This window comes from Buceros rhinoceros, unplaced genomic scaffold (assembly GCF_000710305.1).
Source record: "Buceros rhinoceros silvestris isolate BGI_N320 unplaced genomic scaffold, ASM71030v1 scaffold5488, whole genome shotgun sequence".
Taxonomy (NCBI): domain Eukaryota; kingdom Metazoa; phylum Chordata; class Aves; order Bucerotiformes; family Bucerotidae; genus Buceros; species Buceros rhinoceros.
This window is the reverse complement of record NW_010427353.1, coordinates 26118-35871: the sequence shown is the minus strand read 5'-3', so window position 1 is coordinate 35871 and position 9754 is coordinate 26118. Positions and strand designations below refer to the sequence as shown.

The following is a 9754-nucleotide window of genomic DNA, read 5'->3' as shown; positions in this document are numbered from 1 at the left end:
ACCACGTGACCCCTCTGTCCCTGTAGATGGGGGTATGCAGTGTTTATCTTGGGACTTTCCCTAGACCACTGGCATGGGTAGGCGCAGCAGCAGCCAGCGGTTAGTAGTGTTCTCAATCACAAACCATGAGAGGGGGCATCTCCTGCATGCTGGGACAGTTCAGGAGCCAGGCTAAAGCATGAAAGAACCTGTCTGGATAAAGTACGTTACTTTCCTACTCAGGTCAACTGCAGCACGTTTTGTCGGAGCATCCCATCTTCACCCATGCTGACTTCTAAAGGAGAAGGAATATCAGCTCCACAGAAACTTCTGCCCCACAGTTATTTAACTTCATAAAGGAGCTCCTCTTTCAAGCAGGAAGTTTTCGTAGCCAGCACACAGGGTCATCCTGCCCATGTTGAGCAATTGGTTTACTCTGGGCCACCACAGTGTCCTGTCTTGTGGTGGAACAGACCCAGGAGTCAAAACAGGAACAGAACTTAGTCCTCTTTTGTGCTGTTTATGGGTAAAACAGGCACTTTGAATTTGGGGATGAAGAGCATTGTCTCCAAGTTAGAGCCCCGGGATAAACTCATGCAAGAGAAGAAGAGATTAGATACATCATTAGGTGAAAGAAACGCTTGAAGTTACTGATATTCTGACCAGTGTTTAAGTGATTGATCCAGACCGCTTGGGGATCTCCTCATGATTGCTTGCCTTTGCCTCTGCACGCACACCCCTTCTGTGCTGTCTCTTTCTGCATCTTGCCTTGCCCTATCTTCTGTGTGTGCTGATAGGGTTTTTATATTACTTGTTTGAGTGATAATAAAAATGGAGAGTTGTATTTATTGTTATCGCTTCGAAATGCAAAGGTGGTACGACTCATTAATTGTTCCACAGTTCTTGTCTTGGCCGTATGGTAAGGAACTATGTGTTAATAAAGGTCAATTCTTAGCTCCTGGCGAAACACATACACACAGAGGCACGACTGGTGTCTGATAATGTTGCAATTGAATTTTTATTTCTCCCATTAGTGCAACTTTCTTGTTTTAACGGAATTAATTTTTTAAAGTAATTGGGTAAGTATGAAAGTCTTTTAACTTTTACATAAAACAAATGTAGCTGCAGTTCTTAAATATGAAGATGTCGAATGAGCTTTAAAAAAATCACTTGATACTTTTTGGTAAAAGATGGTCAGAGAAAAAAGCTGCAGGCGTGCTCTGGCTGCCAGCCTTGGTGAGACTACATCTAATGTAAGCGACTGGGATTCAGGCCATAACTTGTCCCTAGGAAGGGGCATATTCATTCACGCCGCCCGATGACAGAATGTCATCAGGCTTAATAAGAGCTTAACACTCATCATATATCTGTGGTCCGCTGGCCTTAACGGTTGCCAGTTTTCAGACTTCCGGGCTCTACACTTGGGTTTAACAAGCTCCCGTAATGACTGGGTGTCAGCCGCACACAGGGTGACGTTTCGTCCACTGTAGTTTCCATCACCAATGTGCGTGGCACCAGTGTCACGATTCTTTCTTTTCTCTAGCATATTCTATTCAAATTAAAGCAGAAAATAAAACTGAATAAATAAAATGCCTCATTTATATTTGAGTAAGAAGGATTTTGTTGGTTTATTTTGTTGTGATCTGACCATAAATCATTCATGATACCAGGCAATAAAACCTCGCACTCTGTTACGTGGAGTTGCCACAGTGATTTCAGAGATGGGGAGTTTTTTGTGCAGATATAGAGAAATCTGATGGTTAAAAAATACGAGTTTGAATTTTAAAAAGGCAGGAATATATTTTCAGGGATTTTCAAACTTGCAAGAGCATGTAATCTTGAGCACCAGACTTCTAATCGAATACTGCATCCCAGGGAAAAAGGCGATTTTTATCGTTTTAAATCATGACTGAAGCTATTTGCCTGTAATTGCAGAGTATAAATCACTACTTCATCAGGAGTCTCTGGATCAGATGGCCATAAAAACATGTTTTCTCTGGTCAGAAGCAATCCATGTTTCGTGCCCTTGTATAAATTGGGCAAAGGGTCTGTAAAGCCATTTTCTATAGGAAGCTGCAAGTACTTACTCATGCACGTGCACAAGTGTTTTGCTGGTGGCGTTCTGAAGTTTCTATCATGATCGTGTCCCTTAAAAGACAGTATTTTAACCAGCATTAGAAATAGGCCTTAATTTTTTTTCTCCAAAAATACAAGAGAAATGTCAGCTTTAAAATTTATAGTGTAATGGCCTAATATGCTAACTTTAAAATTCATTAATGCTGTCTTCTGGCTCTCTATTTAAATTATTCTCACTTACCACACTGACCCCACTTAACCCCTTAGCAGACTATTCAAATACAAGAAATAAAGAGGGGTTCGTCTCCCCAGACCGCTGAATGCAGCTTCACATTATTTCAATCTAGGAGAGAGAAGAGAGGAGCAAGTTCTCTGCATTGTAATCTCTGCAGAATTCTGAGTAGCCAACTCATTTTTCTCGCGGCGTCGGCCCTCTCTGTTCGAGATTTTGCTGTTCTGTCCATCTCGCACACTGTTCTGAGGTTGAGTAACGCTTGAGCACAGCAGTAAACACAGCAGCCGAGCAGGGACATCGCATGTTCTTGTTGGGTTTTTATATTTTAATTCGGTTTAGTTTAGTGCTGGCCTGAGAGTGGTACTGCTTTTGCTGCTTGTTTTCGTCGAGTGGTTTGGTGTTCATGTTTCTTTTCACAATCACATCTATCCTTCCTTCCGTCTTAAGAAAGACAGACAGAAAAACCAGCAAACTGTTCCTTGCTGTTGCTTTTTAGCTTCCTCATTATATTTTTTCTTTGCTCCTATGTGAATTTTCTGAATTTTTTGCTGCTTTCTGAATTTTACACCCCGCTGGGGTGTTAACTTTCCTCTGAAAGTCAGCAGCCCGTAAAGCAGCGCTCTCTGTGTGTGTGCTACGCATGGCATTTCCTGAAGGGGGGAGAAAATACCAAATAAAGGGATGTTCCCGCCATGCTAAGCATCTTATAAATGCAGAGGTAAAGTTATGCTCTTAAATTTATTGCTAAGTGCATGCAAGGATGACTCAGTTCTCAGAATACTTAGAATTCGTCACTTTCTGCTGAGGACTGTGCAGCTCTGAAGTTCGAGTTCCCTGTCTGGAAGTGGATAAACAAGTTTCACGGGCACCTGTTTATGGGAAACCCTGGCGGTTGCATTTGTAGCTCATTTATACTAAGTCTGGTTCACACCACCGTGGTGGGTTAGTCAGATGAGGTCTAAAAGCAATAGCCATCCCGTTAATAAACTGGTAATGCTGATTTTTTTCCTAAATGATGAAATTATTTGGCTTACTAGAGTCAAATCATCTTCTGGCTCTATGCGTGGTGCTGAGAAACTCCTTAATGAGCTATGCAGAACCAGCTGCCTTAAAAACGAGGTTTAGATACGGGGCAGAGTGTAGAGGCCTCGTGACCTTAGACCTTGGCGGGGTGTCTGTCTGTCTTTGCAGATCTGAAACGAGCAGCCCAGACCACGGTTCTTCTACTATTGAACAGGAATTAGCTGCGCTCGACGCGGAGATGACCCAGAAGCTAGTGGAGCTGAAGGAGAAGCAACAACAGCAGCTACTGAATCTCCGGCAGGAGCAATATTACAGTGAGAAGTACCAGAAACGAGAGCACATTAAGCTGGTATGTTTGTTATGTCGTCTGCTTTCCTTTGGCGATCTCGGGGTGAGTACTGAAAGCCGCTTGACGTGATGAAGTGAGGCTTCCTCTTACTGGGAGTCCATTTCAGAGCTTGATTCCCCCGAGGTCTGCGGCAACTTCAAGGGGTTGTTGTGTCACTTTGTCACTAACACTTTGAAGAGCTTTGGATGAAGGCATGAGGCAACAGGATTATTACGGGCTCCTTACCTCCAGTTACATAAGTCTCAGTTTAGAGCAGCTTTTCGATGATGTTTCTGTTATTTTCTGCCACTTTTTTAAACCTACAACACTTAAGGAGGCAGAAGTAGCTGGAAAATAATTTGAAACACCAAGCAAATAAATGGGAATAGATTCAAACATTTCCTGGATGCAGAGTCATGCCACACGGTGTTCCTGTTGCAGATGAGTGCTTTAAGGGGGTGCAGGATGTACTCCGTATATGGTGAAGAAACATTTTGCGTCCTTCGGTCTAAGGCAGCTTGTGTTTTTACAGCTGGAGTTTGGTTGACAGCTACAGCAGGGTCATGAGCCCTCTGAGCTGAAATAGAAGAGCTTGGGCAGGTGGCAGCTGAAGCTGACGGATATTCTCAGGCAGAAAAGAACATTTTGAAAGGGTATTACAGGAGTGCAACTCCAGAAAACCCTCTCACAATTTTTTTTCTGTGATATGATGTTTTGCCTCATTACTGTTGGGCGAAGTGATTTGTCTACTGCGCCCCACCATGCAAAAAGAGCAGGTCGGAGGAGGAGCAGGATTTCTCTCAGCAAGGCCTTTTCCCAAATCCACTCCCCTGGATCATCGCGTGGAGCCGCGGTTCCCAAGTGGTGCCCTCTTCAGCACCAGTTGTCTGTGCCTCACGGCTGCCCCAGTGTGGGCGCTCAGACACGGTTACCTGTGCCACAGAGAGAGAGCCCACCTTCAAGTAACGCTTGTTGGCTGCATCTCAGAGATTTTAATCTTTATTAAAACCAATTTGGACCCACATACATTTTAAAATGGGAAGTGGCATTTCTCAAAGTGAAGCTACATTGTCAGCATCGTCAGGATACAATAATTTTCCAGCACAGAACCTGCAGACAGTTTTCCCTCTGAGCTGTGCAGGAGTTAATATTCCAATTAAAATCTGCCTTGCAGCTGGGAGGTCCTTTCTGATGTCTGTCTTTCTGAGGAGAACCTATTGTCAGTGTCTTCTTTTATCTGAGGATTGAAAAGCTGGATCAGACTAGCTCGGCATTATTACACATTCTCTGGCTCATCATCCTGAGAGGATATTACAGAATCTGACTTAAACTGGAGGGGGTGATCAAACCAAATCGGACCCATCCCCAGTTTTAATTCACCAGTCATTGAACTTGCACTCCAGCCCTGTCCATGTGTCCTCTCCTGTCAGCATCACCCCACAGGCAGCTTCATGTTAGCAGTTTCAGCACGAGTGAGACTGGACCTGGCGCTGCTCAGCAGATTTCAAACCAGCGACTCGGAGCTTTTGAACCTGTGTTTCTGTGATCAAAATGTAGGCTGTGCTTATCTCTGCTTTGCTTTCTTAGCTATTGTGCATGAATTTTCAATATCCACCTGACCACCCCGAAATCCAGACTGTTCCATGTGATAATGCTCAATGTCAAAGGGATGTTTTCAGCACTCGTGGAAAACCTTGAATGTTCAGCCACAGAGGAATTTATGTCACATAAACTGAGTCTATGACCATCGTGGGTGTTTTCATTCCTAGCAAAGATAAAATCTGCAAAATACAGTTTGGTTTTACGTTTGGTATTCTGAAACTGTGTCACCTTGGTGTAGTACTTTCTGCCTAAGATGGGCAGGCACGAGCCTGGCTGCGCTCCACGAGTTAAGAATGTATTTACACTGATAAGAATGTTCACTGGCGTTCACTCATTGGTAATTAATCAGGGAATGGAGTAACACTTCCATGTCTGCTGCAGACTTTTGAGGAAACTGAGATGCCTGTATGACATTTGGCTGAAAATACCTACTTTTGTTTCTTGGGATTTTTTTTTTTTTAGCTTATTCAGAAGTTGACAGATGTAGCCGAGGAGTGTCAGAACAGCCAGCTAAAGAAACTGAAAGAAACTTGTGAAAAGTAAGGTGCTATTTCCCCTTATAACTGATGACTACTCCGTGGGGATTTTGTTTAGATGCCGTTTGAACTTGCCATTGGTTTTTTATGCTTTAGAGAAAAGAAAGAATTGAAGAAAAAAATGGACAAGAAGAGGCAGGAGAAGATCACAGAAGCAAAGTCCAAGGATAAAAATCAGATGGAAGAGTAAGTATATCCCTCGCTCCATATCCTTCTGTGGTATGGGAGAAAGTATTTTTCACAAGTGGAAAATCAAAGAAAGGCAGCTCGTAGTCCCACTGTAATACCTCACCAAAGCAGATGAGTCCTTCTGACTTCTGCTGATACTAATTTAATTTCCTGGGACTAATCTCATCTCCTGTTCTGCGAGCATTGAGAGTCTGGGTCAGCTGCAGAGGTGCTGATGGGTGGGGTGGGATGGGATGGGATGAGGACATGCCTGTGAGTGGCACGACAGAGGATTCGCCAAGATGCTGTTAACCAAACACTGCTCTTCTGAGTGTAAATAGATTTAGTAGCTCTGTACCTGCAGGGTTTGATTTCACCGTATGTTTTTATTTAGGAGTTCTCTTTTCTTCTTAACTCTTACTATAAAAGCTGCACGGCAACACACGGGAAGGTTTGCTCTACTTTTGTGATAAATTCCCCTCAGACACCCCGCTACTGATTCTCCTCCGGTGACAGTGTTATATATTAATTTCATTTATGCACCACCAGACAATACAAACTGTAGTTGTGCAAGTTGATTATATTCTTCCCAAGGGCACAGGATCTAGGTTTGTTTGTCCTCCTTCATTTGTTTTGGCAAGCAGCTCGAAAAGGAAAATGGAGCATTTTAATCCTGCACAGTTTGCTGCGATATTCTTGTTACCGGTCTTTAGTAACATTTAAGGAGAGTTAAAAATACAGGAGGAACATAAAAAAAAAAAAAAAAAAAAAAAAAAAAAAAAAAAAAAAAAAAAAAAAAAAAAAAAAAAAAAAAAAAAGAAAGAAAAATCTAGAATATCAGAGTTTTGCCGAGTAACAAAGACAAAACCATGTTTGGTTTTCTACAAATCAAAAGGTTTATAGAGGTTTTGGAGTGTCTCAATGTAAAATCTGTGTATTTGGTAACGCTGAAAGAAGGTGACACACACACAATGCACTGCGTTGGGTAATTTAAGAATTGATGTTATAGAATTTTAATAAACATCCTAGAAAAAAGATAACAATATGGGAATAATTGATGATGAAAAAAAGGGAGAAATAGTTAATATGGTTAGAGCTTTTCAGAGGGCGTGGAAGTCACGTTAGAAAAAAATAGTCATTAGGAAAATGTTACAGCCATAAAAAACAATTGCAATAGGAAATTATTTGCTGAGAAGTTAATGAGGCACAAGCGGGAAAGGCTCAGAAACAAAGGTCCAACTCTTTTTTCTTTTATTTTTATTTTTTCTCATTTTTCCCAGGAGCTTTCCTTTGCCAGGCTTGTCAAAGAGCCCTTGGGAAAGGTGAGGTGGGAACTACATGGGAAACTCAGCCTTCCTCTGTCCAGTGACACAGTTCGTCCTCGCTCTCACAGCTGGACAGAGAATAGCGAGACCTTTTGGCAAATCCCATTTGTTTTATTTAAAACAAGGCTGGGTTTTATTTAGGCTGGTTTTTTATTTAGAGCTTTTACACAAATTTGGGAAAGAATATCGCACAGAGATAATACATTGTATTAGCTGTTCTTGCTTAATTTTTCTCATTCCCATATGCAACAAGGGCTTGCATAACTCCCTAAACCCATCGGATTTCAGTGCCACCTCAACAGCAGTGAGGTTTCGGAGTGCTGTCCTGAATCTGGTCAGCGCAGGTATCCACAAATTCTTGCTTTATGCACATTTATCCCTTTGGAGGATCTCATCTTCAGCCTTTCACCACTGGTTGCCTACTGACTATCTCACTGAGTCACTTAAAGTGCAGGTATTTCCTCTGAGTTCAGCTCTGTCTGGTTTATTCAGCAAAGCTGGGACCAAAGTCAAGCCTGCCCTGCTCTTTGTGGGAACTTTGCCGTTGTCTCTGAGATGTCACTAGCAGCATCTGCTCACCGACAGAGACCGATATAACGTGCCACAATGTGGCAGTGTGCATCTACCGATGATAGCGCGCCCGCCTCGACTAGCTTTTGGGCCTGAAGGAACAGCAGCATCAGTTCGAAGACGTGGCAGTACCCTGTGGGGAAAAGCCCACAGGCGTTGTGAAAAAGAGCAGAGGGCTTGCTGTGGTAGGTCACGGGGAAGTCGGAGCCCGTCGTGCGGTGAAGATGCAGCCTGTTACAAAAGGCATGTTCAGGAAGTGGAGAACTGTTTAAGGCGGCAGATCCCTTACTTACTTTGCAAGGAGTTGTGGCGGGTTAAAATATATTGCTGGGATCTTACTGGCTACAATAACTTGGCGATTGCTTCTGCGCAGAGAGAAGACTGAAATGATTCGATCTTATATCCAGGAGGTGGTGCAGTACATAAAACGGGTAAGTCTGGCCATATGTTTACTTTTCTTTTTCATTCTGGGGGGTTAGAATGTCAGTTTTCATATTTTAGGTCACCTTAAACTGCAGATTCTAAGCTTTGGTATAAAGATTCTACAAGTGCTGCTTTTTAACGGACTTCTCTTCACATTCCAGTTAAAGGAAAGGTGGAATTGCAGTCAGATCTTCATTAATTGTCAGTGTTAGGGTGATGATGCTGAGAGGGGCAGATTTTAGTACATCCTTGATTACCCTGTGCTTATTCATGGAAAATGTACCATATTTTTAATTGGCTTACTGTCTCATGAATGCAAAGATTGCTTAAGGAACTCTGCAAGTCAATAAGCATTTAATTGCAGGGTATATTTTAACTTTAATCACATTTGTACCATTACTGAAATGCAAAAACCACTCTGTGAGCTCAGAAAATACAAGTCAAAGGATTTCATTACAGCTGAAGCTCTCGGTGATTTACACGGGGCTGAAACTGCACCGCAGTGTTTTGAGCTGTGAAGTCACCCTGAAACGCAGGCCACTATTGAATTGTCCCGTAATATCTGTGCAGAGGTAGCTCTGTTCCAGAACTGGCCCATTTTTGCTCACAGAGGCTTTGATTTGGAAGCAATCTAAAGAATTAGCAAATTAAGTATGCTTAGTTCCTGTTGGGGTCGGACACGTGTCCGAGTGCTTTATTAAACAGGGCCCAAAGATTTTATCAGCATGTTCATGTAGGACTCTAGGATGCAAATCCTCTGCTTCTGGGCCCAGGGTCCATCTCATCTTGTACAATAAAAGCTAAACCAAATTAATATGATTTGTAGAACTGCATTATGCTTTCAACAGCATTAGGAGTCTGCAGTAAGTCCTTTAGACGTTTCTGATTCTAAGTCCCACGTGTGAAACCTGAGATACATTGTGCACACCCCGCTGTTAGGGCAGTTGTTAGGGATGCTTGTGACAGTGCTGTGTACGTTTATGTTAGGATTATTCACAGTTTATGTTAGAATTATTCACAGTTTTGGTGGCAACGTTTTTCTTTGGATGGCTGAAATATTTGTTGGGGATGAGGTGGGAAAGTGAGGATGCGCAATCTGAAAAAAGGTGGTCTGCGATTTTCTTACAGCTAGAAGATGCTCAGAGTAAAAGACAGGAGAAACTCGTAGAAAAACACAAGGAGATTCGTCAGCAAATACTGGATGAAAAGCCTAAGGTAAAGAGTTTTTGAACATACGTTAGACTGCTAAAAATGTCCTTCAGGAAAGAAGGTGTTCTTACAGCAGGTAGGCTGATGTTTAAACACGAGAAACTCCACTCGTAGCCAGTGCCTCTAATACTCAGGATGAAAAAAACGGAGTAGCAGCCTAGTATGGAGCAGCACTTCAAGTCCAGGTGTCATGTAATGAGACCGATGGTTTAGTACTGATACTATTTGAAGGCTTTTGGTGTAACTGGTGCGTCTGCCCAGCAGAGTGTGCCCTTCACTC

The 9754-nt window shown here is 42.5% G+C and overlaps 1 protein-coding gene across 1 annotated transcript in view; it reads left to right on the top strand.

Moving 5' to 3' along the window:
• The window catches only part of LOC104498466 (1-phosphatidylinositol 4,5-bisphosphate phosphodiesterase beta-1-like), a gene marked incomplete at its 3' end in the record, with an annotated part of 13236 nt that extends 3756 nt beyond the window's left edge, over positions 1-9480 (top strand). Inside the window, exons 5-9 of the mRNA XM_010141849.1 lie at positions 3482-3662; positions 5706-5782; positions 7228-7269; positions 8216-8273; positions 9394-9480. Of these exons, the coding sequence (XP_010140151.1) occupies positions 3482-3662; positions 5706-5782; positions 7228-7269; positions 8216-8273; positions 9394-9480 (445 nt within the window). The remainder of the gene's footprint in view (positions 1-3481; positions 3663-5705; positions 5783-7227; positions 7270-8215; positions 8274-9393) is intronic.
• Between the last annotated feature and the right edge of the window lie 274 nt (positions 9481-9754).